This window comes from Protomyctophum bolini, assembly GCF_963924005.1.
Source record: "Protomyctophum bolini genome assembly, chromosome: 18".
Lineage (NCBI taxonomy): Eukaryota > Metazoa > Chordata > Actinopteri > Myctophiformes > Myctophidae > Protomyctophum > Protomyctophum bolini.
The window spans coordinates 3,166,456-3,188,334 of record NC_137879.1 but is presented as its reverse complement, the minus strand read 5'-3'; the positions used below and the strand labels follow the sequence as shown (position 1 = coordinate 3,188,334).

Below are 21,879 nucleotides of genomic sequence, written 5' to 3'. Positions count from 1 at the left end.
GTGAGCAACGTTTGCGCTACAGTAGCCTATGCCGAATTGAAGTGGACTCGGCCCCAGACTTTTTCTCCATGGAAATAAAAACGTCTGGGTTTCCGAGGCTAGTGTAATCCAATGATCCGTGGGTCGGCGGTTCGAATCCTGGCTCCTCCCGTCAAAAGTTTCCTTATGGACAAGACTGCACGCGAACCCCTAATTGCTCCCATTGGTTGCCACCATCATGGTGTGTGTGTGTGTGTGTGTGTGAATGTGGGAAGTGTGAGGAGGATGCTGGCGTTGACTGTATCTTACAACAAAACCTCTAGAGCCTCTCCCTCCATCAACTATAGGCAGCAGAACATTCCTTATACAATGTGACAGCTTGAAGAGAGCCAGATGTAAGTCTTCCAAATCATTTCTTTTGAGGTAGGAGCTAAAGTGCAGCACTAGTTCAGCGAGCACGCAGCGAGAGTTGACATGAAGTCCAAACAATTGCCATGAGCTGTGACCTTAACAAAAACACACACACAAACCCACACACACATGACACACACACACACACAAAACCGTTGCTGCTGAGACTAAGGCAGGCATACACACAGTAACTATATACAAGAACCACATTATCTACATTTCATATTTCAATTAGTCCGTAAGATTGAGACGAGACCCCTACTATATACTATATACATACTATACTCAACCCCTGAGTACAGTATGTGCCTTTGAGCGACCCCTAGAGTACAGTATGTATGTATGTAGTATGTATGTATGTAGAGTATGTGCCTTTGAGCGTGGCATGAACCCCCTCGAGTGTGTCTGCCTGAACTGACTTGAAAGCTACGTCTCATTTAACAAAACAAAATAAATATCGCATCGTATCCTCAGTGATGTATCCCAAGCCAACGTCATCAGGGGTTCATCATATACCCCTCACTCAGGCCACCCAGCCGGGGTGATCAAGTCCCCGACTTATACGTCCCAGTACGCTATACCCTCCATCAGTCCCATGAGAGGGGAAGACCTGCAGGGCCACACAATCCGTTTGGAACTACTCCAGAACTATATACTCTGCCGGGGCTGGGAGGTATACTGTACGCTTCTGGCGCATGGAAGGACTATAGGTTCTGTGGGTTGACTCCTGTCCGGGCCCCTCCTGTACGTCTCACCATGGGCCCCTCCAAGGTCTCCTGCTCTCACCAGGCCCAGGAGCTGTGCGTTGCACCAGACTCCCAGCAGAGCACCAGGCACTGCATTCAGGAGTGGTGGACTCCATCAGCCTCCACCTGAGCAGCAAGGTGGTGCTGCTGCAGCTGCATGAGGCTCCGCTTGTGGCTTGAATGGCCACAAGGGGCGGGAACCCCTTTTGGTGTTTTAACCCTGTGACGGCCCCCTGCGGGCCTTTAGTCTACTATGGGGTTCTGTGTGTGTGTGTGTGTGTGTGTGTGTGTGTGTGTGGTGTGTGTGTGTGTGTGTGTGTGTGTGTGTGTGTGTGTGTGTGTGTGTGTGTGTGTGTGTGTGTGTGGCGCTGTGCCTTTAACCATTCCATTACAGTGTTGGAGGGCGGAGCCAGAGATGACGAGTGGAAGGGGAGACACCTGGCCAGTGTCCTCCCCAAACACTATTTAAGACACCTGCTCTCACTACACTACAGATCTGCATTTCTCCACAGGCTGCAGGGGCGGCCGCAGGGGCGGCCGCAGGAGAGCACCCTTGTTCTTTTGTTTGTTGTTTGGATCTAAGTTTTGGGCAGCATGTTTCCCTGCCAATTTCAGTTGGAAACTTCAATTCTTTAATTACTATTATTCTAGTATGTAAATAAAATACTTATTTTTGGAGCAGATCTACACGCTCATAGCGAGCCACCGAGTGGCGCGCTACAAGCTTGTAGGTCTGCTATTTTTGAAAAATCGTGAAAATGCGCCTGGAATCTTTGAATATACTGGTATGTTCTTTCAGAGCGAGTTTTTAACTCAAATCTTTGCTATACTGAGAGGGTCCCTGGAACAACGTCTTTTCAGGCGGCCAATGTCATATATATTTGAGTTTCCTTGACATGAAAATATTTGAGAACCACTGACATAGTTTTTAAAAAACTGTCAGGATTTAGAAGACGACTTTGTTTTCATTTCGACGTCATGAAGGCCTAAATGTTGTAAAACAACAGAGTGATTGTGGTTGACATCATCCCACCCTAAAAAGCGCCGTCGCCAGAAGCCCATTTTGATATCTCAACGCATGATGACATATGAATGATGTAGCCTGTATACTGTACTCTGATGGCGGACGGAAGTCGCTAACACATCCAGGCCGACATGTAACTGTGCTGTGATCATGATGCATGATGTGCCAAAGGAATGCTGTGTGCATTTCTTCGGAAGCAGATCATGCCATAATTCGGGGGGTTTGGTTTGGCCTCGCACCCTCCCATGAACGAGCTGGGAAACGCTCGTGTCTTGTTGTCAGTAACCTCACAGTTTCCGCCGTGTCCCCTCATTATCGCCGTCCAGTGTTTACAGTGTCTTCATTAGCGGCCCGGCCTTTCCAAAGATAGAGAGAAGGCATCAAATGGCAGAGATAAGCGTGAACGGGGGCTACTATTTTTGGTCCACGACCAGTCCCCTGTTTACTCTGGGGATCATGGGAGAGGACCTCCGGACCGTGCCCCTGGCATATGGGGAATCCAATTCTCCCAAACCTTGTCATCCCCTCCTAAAATTCAGTCTTTTGAATCTTGGACGATATAGCTGATCGTGGGGGAGGCAGAAGGTAAAACAAAAAAACTAAATAAAACCTACATCTTTCGGGGACCAGCAAACCTCTCGCTCAACGTCTTGTCGGAATATAATATATACTGTAAATACAGGTTTGGAGAGAGAAAAAGAAAAGAAAAATGCAGCAGTGTCCCAGGACGTTACTCTTCCTCCAGATGTGCCTGAGCCTGCTGGCGTCCATGGGCTCGTGCACCTGTAAGCCTACGGATAACGAGGTTCAGAGGAGCGACGCAGGGGGCTCAGAGGAGGAGGACGCTGCAGCGCGCCTGCAGCAGCAGCGCCTGGAGTCCCAGCTGCAGCAGCGTCTGCAGCTGCAGGACGTGGTGGTGGGGGAGGAGGAGGAGGAGGACGCCAGCTCCAGGCTGGAGAGCCTGCTGGGGACCATGAAGGAGGGCTTTCTAACCCATTCTGGACGGGAAGGGAACCCCCTTTGGTGTTTTAAACATTATGTTATAATTTATAGCTATTGAAAAATAGCAGATCTACAAGCTCATAGCGCGCCACCGAGTGGCGCGCTATGAGCTTTGTAGGTCTGCTATTTTTGAAAAAAATCGTGAAAATGTATAGTGCAAATCTTTGAATATATTATTCTTTCGGAGCAAACGTTTTTTAACTCAAATCTTTTGCTTCTCTCCCTGCAGGAACGACATGTTTTCAGATGGGGGGGTCGGCGGCCAAATACAGATCATTTTTGGGGTTCTTGACATGAAATATTGAGCACCAACTGATACAGAAACATGAGGTATTTCAGATGATTTAAAGGACCTTTTTTCAAAATTTCGATGTCAGGCCTGAATGGGTTAAGGAAGCTCAACTTGTCGGACGTTCCGCAGGAGAGCGCCAAGATTCAGCCTCCTCCGTTCATGATGGAGCTTTACAACAAGTACGCCTCCAACAGCACGGCCATACCGCAGTCCGACGTCATCCGAAGCTTCACGGTACAAGGTATACAGGAGGAAAACCTCATAACTCCATTTTTTGTTTTTTAGGTTGAAACTGTCTGCTAAAACAGCTAACTCCACCACCTCTATCCTTCTTCTCATGCAAGTATTAAATTGACAATATATATAAATTCACACGACCAACTTTGATCCTGAGCGACTTACATTAAGCAATAACAAAAAAGAAAAGCATGGGAATACATCACATAAAAAGCATTTATCATGAAACATGTGTAAGCTAAGAACATATAACAGTGGAATATCTATATAATGAAACTGTATATAAACTACCGGTATACATATATACTATACTATGCTATACATATGTATAAGCTCAGTGGCCTTGTGGTTAGAGTGTCCGCCCTGGGACTGGGAGGTCGGGGTTCGATCCCCGGCCGGGTCATACCAAAGACTGTAAAAATGGGACCCAGTGCCTCCCTGCTTGACACTCAAGGGTTGGATTGGGGGTGGGAAGTGAGGACGCTGGCGTCGACTGTTCGCCGCTTCACCTCCCAATGTATGAATGAATGAACCGTTGTAAGTGCTTTGAGTAGGCACGTAGTGCATAGAAAAGCGCCATAAAAATGCAATTCATTATTATTATATGTAGGCCTACTATGACGTGCTATGACTACATATACAATGCAATTCTAGTGCTGTCTACATAACATGCTATAAGTCTGTATCAAATGTCTACAGAGATGCTATCTAAGGGGGTATAGGGTAAGTGCTATGGGCCATGATGGAGTCATGCAGTAGTCTCATGAGACAGCCATGCAGCCATAGATCCTAAATCATATTGAATAGCCTGTTGTGGGGAGCCTGCTGGCGTAGCGGTCCAGGCACATGCCAAATAATATAGGCTCTGGCCCCGACAACATGTTGTGTGTTCGAGTCCCGTTCATGACGACCTTTATACTGCATTTCCTTCCCGGTCAACTTTAAAACAGTTTTATCTTTGAAATGTTTGTTTTGGTATACAGTATACTGCTGCAGTTTGAATGGATTATTGATATGGCTCCTTCCATCACGTCCTTCCTTTTAGGCCTATCTTCAGTGTAATATTCACAGTGGTTAAATGTAGTATACTGTAATGTAGCACAGGATCAATATATGTGTCATGATCTTTGTTGTTTATTGTCTCCATCTATAGAGACAATTGACTTGTATCACAGCTTGTCATGTTTCTCATGTTCTTTAGAATATATAACAACAGATTAGCAAAACCCCCTAAAAGAGTACATTTACACAAACACAAAGGAATGAGCTTTAGTCGTATCAATAAAGCAAACGATATAGGAGACAAAACAAAAAAAGGTTTTGATAAAGATAAAAGATGCAGCACATGAAGGAATGATGTGTAACTGTTAACTCTCCCCCCATACAGACATCGGCCGCTCATGGAGAAACGGAAGCCGCTCCGGCCACAGGCTGCTGTTCAACGTCAGCCTGCCGGGACACGAGAGGGTCACGGCCGCCGAGCTTCGGCTCTTCCTGGCGCGCGGCCCCGGGGGGTCCAAGAAGACCGCCACCAGAGTCAGAGTCTACGAGGTGGAGGAGGACCGCCGCGAGGGCCTCCACGAGCCCGCCGCCGCCGCCGCGCACCTGCACCTGCTGGAGGGGAAGGAGGTGGCGGGGTCGTGGGAGATGTTCGACGTGACGCGGGCCGTGCTGAGCTGGGCGAGGTCGGGCCTGGCGGTGAACCAGTTGGAGGTGGAGGTGGACGGCCGGGAGGAGGAGGAGGAGGAGGAGGACTGCGGAGGAGGAGCCTGTGGCGGTGTCGTCGACGACGTGAGCACGTCCGTCGGAGACAACAGCTCGGCCGCGCTCATCGTCTTCTCCGACGACCTGGGGAGCCGCCGGCGAGAGACCAAGAAGGAGCTGAAGGAGATGATCCGCCACGAGGAGGCCGCCATCTTGTACGACCAACGGCGAGACGACGGGGGAGGAGGAGGGGAGGAGGGGGGGAGGGGCGGCACCACCACCGCCACCACCGCCACCGAGGGGGCGGGCGGACAGCTCCCCAACGAGCTCCCGGATGACGAGGACGAGGTGGAGGAGGAGGAGGAGGAGGCAGCGGCCCCGCCCCCGGTGGTGGTGCGCCCGCCGAGTCCGCCGCCGCGGCGCCGGCGGACTCGGCGGAAGGCGGAGCCGCGCGAGTACTGCCGGCGGACGTCGCTCAAGGTCAACTTCAAGGACATCGGCTGGGACAGCTGGATCGTGGCGCCGCCCGAGTACGACGCCTTCGAGTGCCGCGGCCTCTGCTACCACCCGCTGACGGACGAGTCCACGCCGTCCAAGCACGCCCTCATCCAGACGCTGGTCAACCTGCTCAACCCGCGGCGGGCCAACATGGCGTGCTGCGTGCCCATCAGGCTGGACCCCATCACCGTCATGTACCAGGAGAACGGGCGCCTCACCATACGCTACCTCTACGAGGACATGAAGGTGGCCGAGTGCGGCTGCAGGTAGTGGGCGGGGCGGGGCGGCGGGCGGGCGGGCGAGGGACGTGCGGCGGGCAGCAAAGCGTACGCAGATGCTACAATTATAGCATCGATACTGCAAAGTAGAAATACTAGTATGTTGCAAAGTAAAAGTCCGGAATTCAAAATGTACTTGAGTAAAAGTATACAGAGGTGTTGGTATATATAAGCAGAATGTCCCATTTTTTAAGTTTTCAAATGTATAAAACAAATATTTTGAAAATAGCCGCTCTACAAGCTCACAATGTGTCGCGATGCGACACATTGTGAGATTGTAGAGCGGTTAATTTGGAAATGGCCGAAATGTACATATGTAGGGGTGAAGTTGTTAAGTTTATGTTTTGTAATAATATTAATAACAATCAAAAACTAGCAACTAAAAAAAGGTAACTAGTTACTGAGGTTTTCAAATAATTGCAGTAAAAGCACAATATTATGTAGATCCGAGAAGTAGCCTATACAGAACTTAAAGGACCACTTCACCACTTTTCAACCTATCTTCATATAATAGGTCCTCACAAATAATCATGAAAAAATGGCGCAATTGTTTTCTACTCAGTCTGTGTCTCATAGGAGGGCTGTGGGCTGTTCAGAAACTGTCTTCCAGTGACATCATCGATGGGGAATACAAGCTAATAGAAACTGCAGGCTTTCTAGTCCTGAAAAGTTGCAATGCGAAAATGGAAGCCATCGTTCTCACGATAATGAAAATCTAAACATTTTTGTAAAAAAATCTTGTTTTTAAAAAAAACTCTGCCTAATGATGATGTCACTGGAAGACGGTTTCTAAACTGCCCACAGCCCTCCTATGAGACACAGACTGAGTAGAAAAAACCCGTGCCATTTTATCATGATTATTATTGAGGACCTATTATATGAAGATAGGTTGAGTGTTCCTTTAAGTGGTCCTTTAAGTAAAATGTTACTTTGGCCCCATTTACACTGGCAGCCACATCCAGGCTGAATCAGATGTAAGCCACATCCAGATTGGAATCTGATTTGTTTAAATGAGTGACCTGTTAGACTAATTTAAAACCAATCGGATTTCAATCTCAATGTGGCAACAGATCTGATCCAGGCTATAGATTTGTCTGCCAGTGTGAAGTCCAGGAAGTAAGTGAGACCAGGACACTTGGACTGGAGGACACATAGACTTTGAAATACTGAAATATCTAAAAACACATATTATTACCCACATACAAACTCCAGGAAAGTGGTTCTTGTCTCCCAAACATCATTCAAATACTGTCACATTAATGTTGCCATCCAGGACTCTGGGTGGCTATAGAATTCGTTTCCTTCCAGTGTTGTATTGTAAAGTTGAAGGAGGCCGATTCAAATGCCCGTGTGAAGCAAGGGTCGCTCTTATCATTGTACAATGTACATCATCCATTAATTGTCAATGGGAATTGTGTAACTTTGTGTAGGACAAAAAATGCCGATTTGCTCGTCCACATATGACGTAATTTCTCTATTCATTGTCGATGGGAATTTAATGTATTGTGTAGGACGAATATCTCCAGTACACTATAGCTGAATATAGGAGGGGCTAGCGGCCCTCAAAAATGACACGGATGCTTTACCGGTTCTAATGAGTTAACCTGCAGTGAAAAGAGGATTGTAAAAGAATATCCTGCTGGGAAACAACTGTTTAAAGATGGAGTGCCACCCTAAAACATGACAATCAGATTATTGTTATATATAAGGAGGTATCATTTTTTCCAAAAAGTGTACAGTATTTGTTAAAATGTGGTTTTTATGTGGGCACCCCCCACCAGTTCATTAAGTATGCCTGGTTTGCCTGGTGGGTGGTGATGGGGGCTGATAGTGTGATGTCACTATATATTACTGTTTATTTCATTGGCCCGTTTGACTGTCCAAGGGTTCAGCCTCCAGGAAGAAACCCTAAATACAAAGTTAATACACCATTGCACATAAAGCTCCAGGGTGTCTAATGAAGCACTGTCACCTCATAGACACATGGAAAACTGGAAAAATAAAAAACAATTGTGGCACTCCCTCTTTAAATCACGAGGAAGGAAGGCACTGGAGCAACTCAGACAGTGACCTCAGACCCTTTTTAATTCACAGGGTGCAGACGTTTCCATGTATCGATTCGTCAGGTCTGACATTTTAAAGTACCGAATACAAGTACTTCAGGGTGGTATCGGCCTGAGTAACGGTATCGGAACAACACTATAAAGCAGGATATTTACTGTATAGGAGGTGTATGTATCTTATAAGTAATCGAAAAACCTAGAAACTATGAAAACGTATGTACATATATGAAGCCGTTTGATCTGTGTGTGTGTGTGTGTGTGTGTGTGTGTGTGTGTGTGTGCGCGCAAGTGCGTGCGCATGTGTGCGTGTGTGTGCGTGCATGCGTGGCAATTCCCTGGGTTAATTGTAGAAAGAAACGTTTGTTTTGTTATGTTTTTTTTCTGATTCACACAGAATTGTCTCAAATTATGGACACCGTGCACTTGCGTATGTAACTTCTGATTGTTATTTATCTTAACGTATGTTTTCTTTGAAATACAGTAAAAAAAAAAAGGATCATGAATAATGTCTGTATGTTATTCTTTCATTAAAAGAATGCAGATAGAATGAACAACCTTTATTAAGCTTTGTTTTACTGTTATATTCAACTTAAGTCTGGTATGAATCATTTACCATGAACAACCTTTATTAAGCTTTGTTTTACTGTTATATTCAACTTAAGTCTGGTATGAATCATTTACCAAATGAAGAAAAAGTGGAATAACACCATATAAACAATGGTGTCAACGTGCATCCATAAATACATTTTTGGCCAAAAATGTTCAAAAATGGCTCTTCTGATATCCATATCCATGTGGCTCTTATAGGTCCTCTCCCGGGCCCTGGCTCTCTTATAGGTCCTCTCCCGGGCCCTGGCTCTCTTATAGGTCCTCTCCCGGGCCCTGGCTCTCTTATAGGTCCTCTCCCGGGCCCTGGCTCTCTTATAGGTCCTCTCCCGGGCCCTGGCTCTCTTATAGGTCCTCTCCCGGGCCCTGGCTCTCTTATAGGTCCTCTCCCGGGCCCTGGCTCTCTTATAGGTCCTCTCCCGGGCCCTGGCTCTCTTATAGGTCCTCTCCCGGGCCCTGGCTCTCTTATAGGTCCTCTCCCGGGCCCTGGCTCTCTTATAGGTCCTCTCCCGGGCCCTGGCTCTCTCATAGGTCCTCTCCCGGGCCCTGGCTCTCTTATAGGTCCTCTCCCGGGCCCTGGCTCTCTTATAGGTCCTCTCCCGGGCCCTGGCTCTCTTATAGGTCCTCTCCCGGGCCCTGGCTCTCTTATAGGTCCTCTCCCGGGCCCTGGCTCTCTTATAGGTCCTCTCCCGGGCCCTGGCTCTCTTATAGGTCCTCTCCCGGGCCCTGGCTCTCTTATAGGTCCTCTCCCGGGCCCTGGCTCTCTTATAGGTCCTCTCCCGGGCCGTGGCTCCCAGTTGCTACGGCAAAGAAGTATGAAAAGGAATAAGAGGTTTTCTTTTTTCTTTTTCTTTTTTTACATTTAATCATAATTTATTATTTAATTTGTAGTAGGCATGAAGTTATTCTTTAATTTTGATTTTGCAAAACAATGTTGCCTAGTAGCCTACAGTATACAGTATACACCATGCAGATAAAAATAAGAATCAAATTTAATGAAGGAAAATAGAAGAATGTATTCATGATAAGACATCCACGGCTCCAGATAGAATTGTAATACGTTGTTGGGCCAAAAATGGCTCTTCTGATAATAAAGGTTGCCTACTTCTTACCACTTGGGGGCAGTGCTTCAACGTTGGAGAGCTCAGAGCTGCACTGGGGGCATGCTATTTACCAATCATAATACATCTAAAATAATGGTTTATATTCTTATCTTGTGTCAATTAATGACCATTTATTTCTACATCATGGTAAAATGACAACATGTCGATTCAGCATGCCGTGAGAAATGCATAGTTGGTATGAAAGTAAATTATGGACTATAAGAATAAGTGCAGAGAAACTTAGTTTACTTTATGAAGAGGTCATAGTTTATGAAGAGGTCATACTCGCCCTTGGTATTCTTATAAATGAGGAATGATGATTATGCATTTATTTAAAGCTGTTTTACAAAATAAACAAATAATAAATAAGAACTCTAGTTCTCCGCACAGACCGGATCAAAAACACGGAAATGGTATTTACTTTAGTGTCCGGAACTGTCCTTCTGTAGTGTGTTGTTTTCAGGCGGACACAGTTAGTGGTAACACGCCGTCCCTGTGAAGAAGGAGTAAAGTTATCTTATAGTTAAAGTTTAAGACGTCTAAAAGTGAAACTTACATTGTTTGACGGACTAATTCCATTGTCGTTTGTGTGCGGCTGTCCGTCTGTTGTGGAACACTTGGTTGGACTTTGGATTTGTAGGCAGAACAACGAGGTTTGTTTATTTGAGTTTTGTTTACGTTATGTTTGTATCATATCATTACATGCGTGTTGTCGTGAGAGCTTGTTTATAGTCGGACGTTGGATTTAGGCTGATATTAGAATGGTGTACTTGTGTGTTGCCAAGTGTTTGCACATGGACTGTTGTCTCTATGAGGTTGTTGGATTGAAAGTGGGTAGTAGTAGATTTATTGAAATATTTATTAACAGTTTGCAGAATTACAGAAGTACATTTTAAGCACAAACTCAATACAAATACTGTTAACTGTGAGTGGACGACCCAATTAAACATTACACTTGTTTACAAGAGGGTCCACCATGTTCAATTCATCAAAACATTTATAGACGTACAAATAGACACTTCTATATAGTTAAAGAATAGCTTATAGTGTACAAAACTATACTTGTGTAAATGAAATGATTGCACACAAACATTTCATTAAATATTCAGTACACTTGGTGGAGTGGACCTCTACATGCAGTAGCTACTGTAGCTATACTTGGTACAAAGCTGATCTACAAGCTCACAACGTGTCCCTCCATTGCAGTGGCGTTTCCAGGAATTACATTTTGGGCAGGCAAGATGTGTTAATTGTCGGCCCCCCGCGCACACTCATAGCACTTAAAGGTTTTCAAAGGGATATACCTGCCAGACGAGTAGGATACAAAGGCTGAAAGGCATGCATTTACATTCCAATGGGTGATTGAGGGTCGCTTTTTTTTAATTTTTATTTTTTTACGTTATTTTTGCGGCTTCCACCTTTTATAGAGGGACAGGAAATGGAAATGGAAATTTTCTGGATTTTGGACACGCTACCCTAAGGTCCCTGACAGCTTATTCCGCCCTCCACGGGATGCAGACTTACATACCCTCTGTTCACGGAGAGCGGCAGCGCCGCTTGAGTGTTGGTGAGATGTGTCAAAGATGCATAACACAGCTATAGGAGACAACGGAAACGTGTACGTGTTTAATTTCAAGGACCCCCGGTTCGACATGCATCCACGAACCCCATTTGAATGGCATTTCTATCTCTGGGACCCCCAATTTATATTGTAAAATCAAAGTTAATTTAACTCTGACAGTGTACAGTGTATGTTTGGTTCCCAAACTATAATTCAGCTGGGGACCCCCTGGAACTCCCCCAAGGACCCCTGGGTTTCCCCGAACCACTGCCTTATCATCATTATGGGAGGGAGAAGATTCTAGGATGTGTAGCTGACATGATGTTTAATGTCACAATGCATTAGGAAGCATAATGATGCTTACTAGTTGTTCTCACTCTCTGAGAAACATGTACGTGTTCATTTGTCAAAGAAGTAATGCTGATACACTAATCAATTAACCGGTTATTTTATTTTTATATATTTTTTTATCCCACGATTTTGTAACCCATTTTTCACCCCTGTGTCAATCTTCTAATGTGATCCTGGGCTCTACACACCCTCCGCCAACCTGGGGAGAGCAACGGACTTAACTCATGCTTCCTTCATGCTTGAGTGTCCAAGTTGCTCCTTTACACCTGACAGGGGGGAGTTTCCCTGGTTGGACGTAGCACGTGAAAGGAACACGTTATTCCAACCAGTTCCTTTCCCCTCCATCAGGCGCCCCGGTTGGCTAGGGGGAGGCAGTTTAGAGACCAGGATTACTGCATGTTTTAACTGGTTAACCGGTTATTTGATAAATTGTGTTTCTTTAATCTTAATCTTAATTTCCCTCAATGTCTAACATAAAAATATGCATTTTTCTGATATACCGGTACATAAAGAATACAAAAGGCATATTATATTCCTTCATCAAAAATATATTTGACCATTTGAGATGCAGGGCCAGGTATCTTTTATGAGGAATAAAATGTAGTGAAAAGTGCACTGTCTTGTCTGTCACATGACATGCTGTTACAAAGTTCCAAGAGGCACGCTCCCGAAGCGCGTGCATGAGCGCATCCCGCAGGCATGTAGCGGGAGTGCGCCCACCTTTTCATTTATTGATCAAACAACGTGAAGACAACAGACGGTGTTTTCTCCCGTCGGAGTTTATACAATACGAACTCACCACGGACATTCCCGTTCCTGTTCTTTACTTTCCTTTACCTGTGTGCGTCATTGAACAGTGGTGAGTTGTGTTACATGTTGCTGTGATTTATTCCCGAGTGTAACTTTCTTTCTGTCACTTATTTATGACCCAGTCAGTGCATACATGCGCTGAGCTGCAACACGGACTTGACGCTATTTAGGCTGTCTTCGTTTATTTCCTGATATTGCAGCCTAGTTTTACCTGTCTGGATTATTCCATAGCATTTACCTGGGCTGTGTATTGTTTACAGTTTGTTTGGAATGTATGTTTACCATCTATATATTATTCCCCTCTTTACATGAGCGAGTGCTCTGCATCCGCGATGCAATCATTGCCAATAATTGCCAGCTGCTACAGAGGCCGCCTCGCGGGCGCTCTAGTTTAGTAACTTAAATGTAACTATGGTTTATGTAGTGATGGCTTGGAATGAAACTCCTGTGTTTTGAACATTATTAATAACTGCTGTATGTTTAGTAATGACTGCTGTATGTGTAGTAAGTTATGAAGGTAACCACGGTGCTAAATGTGTATATTTTTGGTTAATTATGTTTTATCTGATGTTAACCTGACTATTCATGTGTTAAACTCTTTAGTACAGTATACAGAGCTGATTTATACCTTTCTGGGTTTATCCTGCAGAAACCACACACACGCATAGAAACTACCTGTGCATTCTGTATGCTGTCCGCTACCACCTTAACTCCCATTAAACCGTTGGACTCTGTATCTTGCCTCATCGTCCAGTGTTCTGACCGACACTCCAGAGCGAGTACAAACTGTTTCCCCAGCACCTATCCTTTCCCCTATACCTTTATTTCATTGTGGTCCTTCGAGCCGGATAGCTGTGCTTACCCTGGGTTATAATGGAGTCTACCGGTCCTGAGACTGACGTCCCCGAACGGTCTGTTCGACCTAAACGTCTGACTCAACCCCCAAGCCACCTCACAGACTACGTTCTGGGACGCCTCAGACGTAAATCTGCACCCGATTTACATCATGTAGCACAGCATACAGATACGCCAGGAGAAGAAGGAGTAGAAGAGGAGTCCTCACTGGAAAGGAGGACGAACAATCTACTGAACTTATACAACATGGCAGCATTAGTTGCAGCGAGCGGTCATGATGACTACCGTGACGACCTTGAAGAGGCCCAACTCAGCTTCAGGTCGACCAGGCAGTCTGATAACCGGCCACCAAGAACGGTGGAAGAACGGGTCAGTTTGCCGCCAAACCAGCAAGCAGCCTCTAACGAGAGGTATGCTCTATCGGCCCAAGCAACGGCCTATGCACCGGTGATCAACCAACCCCATATGTCGACCCATCAGGAGTCCAGCGCTGTACGTGCAAGACATGTGCCTGCCGACAGAGGCTACGATCCTGCCCCCTACGTGGGAGAATACCATGAGCCCAGCGCTGTACGTGCAAGACATGTGCCTGCCGACAGAGGCTACGATCCTGTCCCCTACGTGGGAGGATACCATGAGTCCAGCGCTGAACATCCAAGGCATGCACCTGACGATAGAGGCTACAATCCTGCCTCCTACGGGAGAGCACATCGGGAACCAGAGGGACCTGCAGATGCCATGATGAAACAAATGGAGAGGATGATGCGTGAGCTGCAGACAATGAAGAGCCTCATGACATCCCCCTCTACACATTCCCCATACCATGATCAGCAACAGCCACCTCAGGGCTATCCGGTTCAGGCTAACCTTGCTGCCGCGGGAACCTATCAGTATGGTTCTTATCCTGCACCGCAGCTGCCTGACCACCAAGGCTGGTCTGCTTATCCGCCGCCACCTAGAGCGACGGCCTCATATCCCTGGTCTACTTCACGTCCTCAGTCTCCTATGTATCCTCAGGCAACGCAGGCTCAATCAAGGCCTCCCACTCAGGCTTATGCCTCCATGCGTACCCCTGCTCAAGCCCATACACCTCGAGGCAATCCCCAGCTATTGCCATCATCGGGTCATGAGAGGAGCTACCGTGGACCAAAGCCAAGCATACCGTGTTTCGTCCATCGGGACCCTGGAGAATTCGCCCGACTCAAGATCGCCTTGGAGAATCTCTTGCCACCCGACGGTACCGAGCTCTTCAAGTATCAAATCCTTGTGGACCACCTGAAGCTGGAGGACGCATGCCTTATTGCCGACTCTTACCTGAATTCAGCGACTCCATACACTGATACTATGTGGGCGTTAACTGAGAAATACGGGCAACCTCACATGCTGGCCTTGAAGAAGATAACCCAGGTGATGGATTCCCCTGACATAAGGCGGGGAGACACCGCAGCTTTTGAGAAGTTCGCTCTGCAGATCCGTGCCCTGGTGGGCATACTACAGACCCTCGGCCCCGAGGGGGATATCGAACTAAGCTGCGGGTCACATGTGGCAAGGCTCCTGGGGAAACTACCTACTGAGCTGCGTGCAGCCTTCCGCAGACAGATGTTTCACAAACCCGGGAACATCTACACCCTCCTTGAGTTCTCCCAGTGGCTCCAGTATGAAGCCTGGTGCCAGGGCAATGAGGAGCAGCCTAATGACAAGAAGGAGAAGCCTGTCTCCCACAAGCAGGCACAACGGAAGGAGCCTTTTGCCCATCCTAGGACAGCGACCATCCTCCACGGCGCTGAAAACCCCTCGCAAGCCAATCCTGCTCCATCCGTCAAATCCTCTACTGGGGAGAAAGGCAAGAAAAACAAGCCTAAACCGTTCTGCCCCTACTGTGACGGTACAGAGCACTTCCTCAGTCAGTGCGATACCTTCAAGTCCTTCACAATGGAGCAGATCGCCAAATGGCTGAAGGATAACAAGCGATGCCATAGATGTGGTCGAGCACACTCTCCTGAGCAGTGCAACCTGAAGAAGCCGTGTAACATCTGTCAGGAGAAGCACCTTCAGATTCTGCACAACGTGAATGCGAAGGATAACCCGGTCATAGCCGCCCAGACGTCCTTGTATCTGGGCCGGCCAGCCGACTGCAGCCGTGTCTTCCTGAAGGTCATCAGAGTCCAGCTACATTCTGAGAACCGCACCTTAGACACGTATGCAGTCCTTGACGACGGCTCTGAACGCACTGTGCTTCTATCTACTGCCGCTGCCAAACTGGGTCTGCGGGGCACCCCTGAAGATTTGCCTTTGAGAACGGGCAGGCAGGACATCGAGGTTATCCATGGAGCCAACGTCTCCTTCAAGATCTCTCCAGTTTCTCACCCTCAACAGCTATACCACATTGAGGGTGCCTTTACCTCCGAGAACCTGAGCCTTGCGGACCATTCCTATCCCGTGTCTGCCCTACAAAGGAAGTACAAGCACCTGAGGGGTTTGCCCCTGGAGTCCTTTGACGGAGTCAGCCCTCTACTGCTCATTGGCAGCGATCAGACCCACCTAATCACACCAATTGAGCCAGTGCGCTGCGGACCACCAGGGGGACCTGCAGCCATCAAGACTAACCTCGGATGGACCCTGCAGGGCCCAGCCAGGGAACTGCCACAGTACTGCCAGTCACAGAACTGCCTCTTTACTTCCACCAACCCTGCTACAACAGAACTTCTCCGTAATGTTGAGCGACTCTGGCAGGTTGATACGCTACCTTTTCGTAGTGAGAAGTTGGTGACACGGTCAAAGGAAGATCACGAGGCCATCGCTCTCCTGGAGAACAAAACGGTACGTGTCAACGTTGATGGTATCTACCGCTACGCCACGCCCATGCTCAGGAGGAAGACTGCACCCCACTTCCAAGCCTCTCCAGAAGCCGTAATGCCGAGTCTTAGGAGCACCGAGCGGCGGCTCATGAAGGACCCGGACAAGGCCACAGCTTACGAAGCTGAGATCAGCAAGCTTGAAGTCGCAGGCTCAGTCACCAAGCTGACCACTCCGGAGAGGGCGGACCAGGGGGAATCGTGGTTCATACCCCACCACATGGTGTCGCATAACCGGAAGAACCGCATCGTCTTCAATTGCTCTTATGTGTACAAAGGTCTGAACCTCAACGACGCTCTCCTCCCTGGACCTACCCTCGGTCCTTCTCTCCTGGGGGTGCTGCTACGCTTTCGTCAACACAGCGTAGCCATTAGCGGTGATATTAAGGGCATGTTTCATCAGGTCCGGCTCCTGCCCGAAGACAGGCCACTCCTAAGGTTTGTGTGGCGCGACCTCAAGAGAGACATGCCTCCTGACATCTACGAGTGGCAAGTGCTACCCTTCGGCACAACCTGCTCACCCTGCTGTGCCACCTTTGCCCTCCAGCGGCATGTTACTGACAACAGCAGCCCAGGTGAAGACGTCAGATTCTCCGTGGAAAGATGCTTCTACGTCGACAACTGCCTGCAGAGCCTACCCTCAGCAGAGGACGCCAGACAGTTGGTGGATAAGCTACGAGCTCTCCTCTCCTCTGGAGGGTTTGAGCTCAGACAGTGGACCAGCAACGTTCCCTCCGTGGTCAGGCACCTGCCCCAGGCAGCGCTCTCTAGCAATACAGAACTCTGGCTCTCCCAAGACCGTGTGGACATACAAGAGAGCACCCTTGGTCTGCAATGGCATTGCACTTCTGATGCCCTCGGCTACAAGCAGCGGACGGTGGACCACGGTCCACCTACCATGCGTAACGTATACCGCGTGCTGGCCAGCCAGTATGACCCTTTGGGTCTCCTCCTTCCCTTCACCACGAGGGCCAAGGTCCTTGTTCAGCGCCTTTGGGACAAGCCGAGAGGATGGGACGACCCGCTGCTTCCTGAGGAGCTCTTGGCAGCATGGAACACCTGGGTAACCGAACTCTCTTCCCTGCCCAAGATAAGCCTGCCTCGCTGCTATGTTCCTGCCCGGATGGATCATCCAGATGCAACCCATGATGTCCACATCTTTTGTGACGCCTCTGAGCAGGCCTATGGCTCGGTGGCTTACCTACGCACTGAAGACCGTGAAGGCAACATCAACTTGGCATTCCTGATGGCCAGGTCAAGGGTCGCACCACGGAAGCAACATTCCATTCCTAGGCTGGAACTCTGTGCCGCTCTCACTGGGGCCCAGCTAGCCAAGTTGCTGAAGATTGAGCTCACTCTGCCTATCCGAGAGACCATACTCTGGACTGACTCGACAACAGTGCTCACCTGGCTGCAGTCCGACTCCTGTCGGTTTAAGGTCTTTGTGGGGACCAGGATAGCTGAGATGCAGGAACTCACAGGCTCTGAACCCTGGAGATACGTCAACTCAGCTGCCAACCCTGCTGACGATCTAACCAGAGGAAAACCCTTGGTGGACCTGGCTGGACCCAATCGATGGAGTGATGGACCTCCCTTCCTGTTGCAGCCACCAGCCGAGTGGCCCAAGTCTCCGGTGAGTGAGTCAGTCAAGGATACCTCAGAGCTTCGCCGATCCCTGTTCTGTGGGTTGACCGCTATTCGTCCAGACCCAGCTGTGCCGGATCCAGAAAAGTACGACACATGGAAAGATTTGGTCAACGCCACGGCAGAGCAGCTTCACGGGGCGGCTGGCCAAGGAGCATCACCTTCCGCAGCCATGTACCAGCAGGCCGAAAGTCTCATCCTACAACGAGCTCAGATCGACTGCTTCCCTGATGACTACGCTCTACTGCGGGCAGGCAAGTCTGTGCCTACCACCAGTCGTCTTATCACCTTGTCCCCGGAGTTCGACACCGCCACTGGACTTATCAAAGTCGGAGGCAGGCTGCGCCGTGCAGAAGAGCTCGATCCTTCAGCAGCACATCCTGTCGTCCTGGATCCGCACCACCGTGTGGCTATGCTGCTGATCAGAGACTTTGACTGCCGACTACGTCATCCTGGGCCTGAGCGAGTCTTCGCTGAACTCAGGCGCTCCTTTTGGATTCTACGCGGACGCGAAGCCATCAGGAAGCAACAACACTCCTGCCCAGAGTGTCAAAGATGGAGAGCTAAGCCTTCAGCTCCTTTCATGGCTGACTTGCCACCTGCCCGTCTCCGCCTGTTCAAGCCGCCTTTCCATTCCACCGGCATGGACTGCTTCGGGCCCTTCCAGGTTAAGATAGGACGTCGGACAGAGAAGAGGTGGGGTCTCATTTTCAAATGTCTCACAACACGAGCCGTGCATCTGGAGCTCCTGACCTCCATCGACTCCGATGCCTTCCTCATGGCTCTCCGAAGGTTTACTGCTCGCCGTGGAACCCCGGCCGAGTTTTTTTCAGACCAGGGCACGAACTTCCGAGGGGCCGATAAGGAGTTGGCTACGGCCTTTGCGGCTATGCACCCTGATTTGAAGGAGATCCTTGCCAAGAACCGGATTGAGTTCCATTTCAATCCACCGGCTTCCCCACACTTTGGAGGAGTGTGGGAACGTGAGATCCGCTCCGTTAAGTCTACACTCAGAGCCACGATCGGAGCGCAGACTGTCACAGAGGAGGTCCTCCGGACCGTCTTGATAGAGGTGGAAGGGATCCTGAATTCGAAGCCTTTAGGTTACGTCTCATCGGACATCTCTGACCTTGACCCTATCACCCCAAATCACCTGCTCATGGGGCGGCCTAGCAGTTCCCTACCTCCAGTGGTCTACCCGCAATCGGAGCTCCTGAGCCGTAAGCGCTGGAGGCAGAGTCAAGTCCTGACGGATCACTTCTGGTCTAGGTTTGTCAGGTACTACCTGCCAAGCCTGCAACCACGGCAGAAGTGGCAGAAGTCAACGGATAACCTCGCAGTGGACACCGTCGTTATGATGGCAGACCCTCAACTGCCTCGTGCACTTTGGTCCATCGGCCGTGTCACCAAAGTGAACCCTGGCGCAGATGGAAGAGTCAGATCAGCGGAAGTGAAGATCGGAGATCGTGTCTACACTCGCCCTGTCGTCCGGCTCATCGTTCTCCCTGAACTTCCTGACGACAGCCCCTCGCCTGGCGATTCATCCCTGCCTGCTCCTTAGGGAGCACAATTGCTACTCAATTGTGGGGGCGGCTGTTACAAAGTTCCAAGAGGCACGCTCCCGAAGCGCGTGCATGAGCGCATCCCGCAGGCATGTAGCGGGAGTGCGCCCACCTTTTCATTTATTGATCAAACAACGTGAAGACAACAGACGGTGTTTTCTCCCGTCGGAGTTTATACAATACGAACTCACCACGGACATTCCCGTTCCTGTTCTTTACTTTCCTTTACCTGTGTGCGTCATTGAACAGTGGTGAGTTGTGTTACATGTTGCTGTGATTTATTCCCGAGTGTAACTTTCTTTCTGTCACTTATTTATGACCCAGTCAGTGCATACATGCGCTGAGCTGCAACACGGACTTGACGCTATTTAGGCTGTCTTCGTTTATTTCCTGATATTGCAGCCTAGTTTTACCTGTCTGGATTATTCCATAGCATTTACCTGGGCTGTGTATTGTTTACAGTTTGTTTGGAATGTATGTTTACCATCTATATATTATTCCCCTCTTTACATGAGCGAGTGCTCTGCATCCGCGATGCAATCATTGCCAATAATTGCCAGCTGCTACAGAGGCCGCCTCGCGGGCGCTCTAGTTTAGTAACTTAAATGTAACTATGGTTTATGTAGTGATGGCTTGGAATGAAACTCCTGTGTTTTGAACATTATTAATAACTGCTGTATGTTTAGTAATGACTGCTGTATGTGTAGTAAGTTATGAAGGTAACCACGGTGCTAAATGTGTATATTTTTGGTTAATTATGTTTTATCTGATGTTAACCTGACTATTCATGTGTTAAACTCTTTAGTACAGTATACAGAGCTGATTTATACCTTTCTGGGTTTATCCTGCAGAAACCACACACACGCATAGAAACTACCTGTGCATTCTGTATGCTGTCCGCTACCACCTTAACTCCCATTAAACCGTTGGACTCTGTATCTTGCCTCATCGTCCAGTGTTCTGACCGACACTCCAGAGCGAGTACAAACTGTTTCCCCAGCACCTATCCTTTCCCCTATACCTTTATTTCACATGCAAAAGAAGAGATGTTGCTGTGGCTACCAAGGTGGGGGTGGGGGGACTTTTTTTCAACCGGCGTCCGGCGCACACATGCGTGCTCCGCTGCTGCGCTCAGACAGCATTACATTCACACATGCGTGCTCCTCTGCTGCGCTCAGACAGCATTACATTCACACATGCGTGCTCCTCTGCTGCGCTCAGACAGCATTACATTCACACATGCGTGCTCCTCTGCTGCGCTCAGACAGCATTACATTCACACATGCGTGCTCCTCTGCTGCGCTCAGACAGCATTACATTCACACATGCGTGCTCCTCTGCTGCGCTCAGACAGCATTACATTCACACATGCGTGCTCCTCTGCTGCGCTCAGACAGCATTACATTCAGTTTATTGAAGAATTCCTTTAATCAATGTTCCATCCCTAGCCAGGAGGACATTACAAAAGAGTACTCCCCGATTTAAAGACAGCTTCAGTATATCAAATGACAACAAATTAACAATAAGCTGTTTCTTACTTTCTTTGCATTTTAAATGTGGTGTCAGAGTAACTCCAGTACTCCATTTCGTTCACATCGTTTTTTACAACATAATTTGACTGCGTTCAGCCTGAGTTGAATTAAATCACTGTAATCAACAAGCAATACAAAGATGAAGACAGGTGAATCGTGTTCATTCCATCGAACGTGTTCGTTCCATAACTTCCATTTGTCCACCTCAGAGTTAAATGATTAGTATTTCACTGTGTAACCCATAGTTATAAACTAGAGAGCAGACAACCCCGACCCCACTTTTCATTCAATGGAAGTTGCTCAGTGGCGTATCATGAAGGACCCTGAGCGTCTGCTAAATGCCTAAATTGTAACGATCTACTTCCACCTTTTCTGGTTAAATGCGGAAGTGCTCCACCTCACCTCAGCCATGAGTTAAACCACATGTAACAGTAATGTAGTGTGTTCTCTCTCCACCTCACCTCAGCCATGAGTTAAACCACATGTAACAGTAATGTAGTGAGTCCTCTCTCCACCTCACCTCAGCCATGAGTTAAACCACATGTAACAGTAATGTAGTGAGTCCTCTCTCCACCTCACCTCAGCCATGAGTTAAACTACATGTAACGGTAATGTAGTGTGTTCTCTCTCCACCTCACCTCAGCCATGGCTGACAACATCCTGGATGCTGCCAGACAGAGAGAATCACCACAGGCTGCCAAGAGGATGAGAGAGGACACTGACCATGTGAGTGACCGTTTCCATGCATCATTACCAGATCAGCAAC

At 48.3% G+C, this 21,879-nt stretch overlaps 1 protein-coding gene across 1 annotated transcript; it reads left to right on the top strand.

Annotated features, from left to right (window-relative positions):
- Positions 1–2,869: 2,869 nt before the first annotated feature.
- On the top strand, positions 2,870–6,163 carry gdf2 (growth differentiation factor 2; the record flags this gene model as incomplete). Its single annotated transcript, XM_080789294.1, has 6 exons — positions 2,870–3,076; positions 3,484–3,492; positions 3,584–3,695; positions 5,079–5,404; positions 5,435–5,622; positions 5,734–6,163. 6 exons carry the CDS (start codon positions 2,870–2,872, stop codon positions 6,161–6,163), a joined length of 1,272 nt encoding a protein of 423 aa, XP_080645420.1.
- Between the last annotated feature and the right edge of the window lie 15,716 nt (positions 6,164–21,879).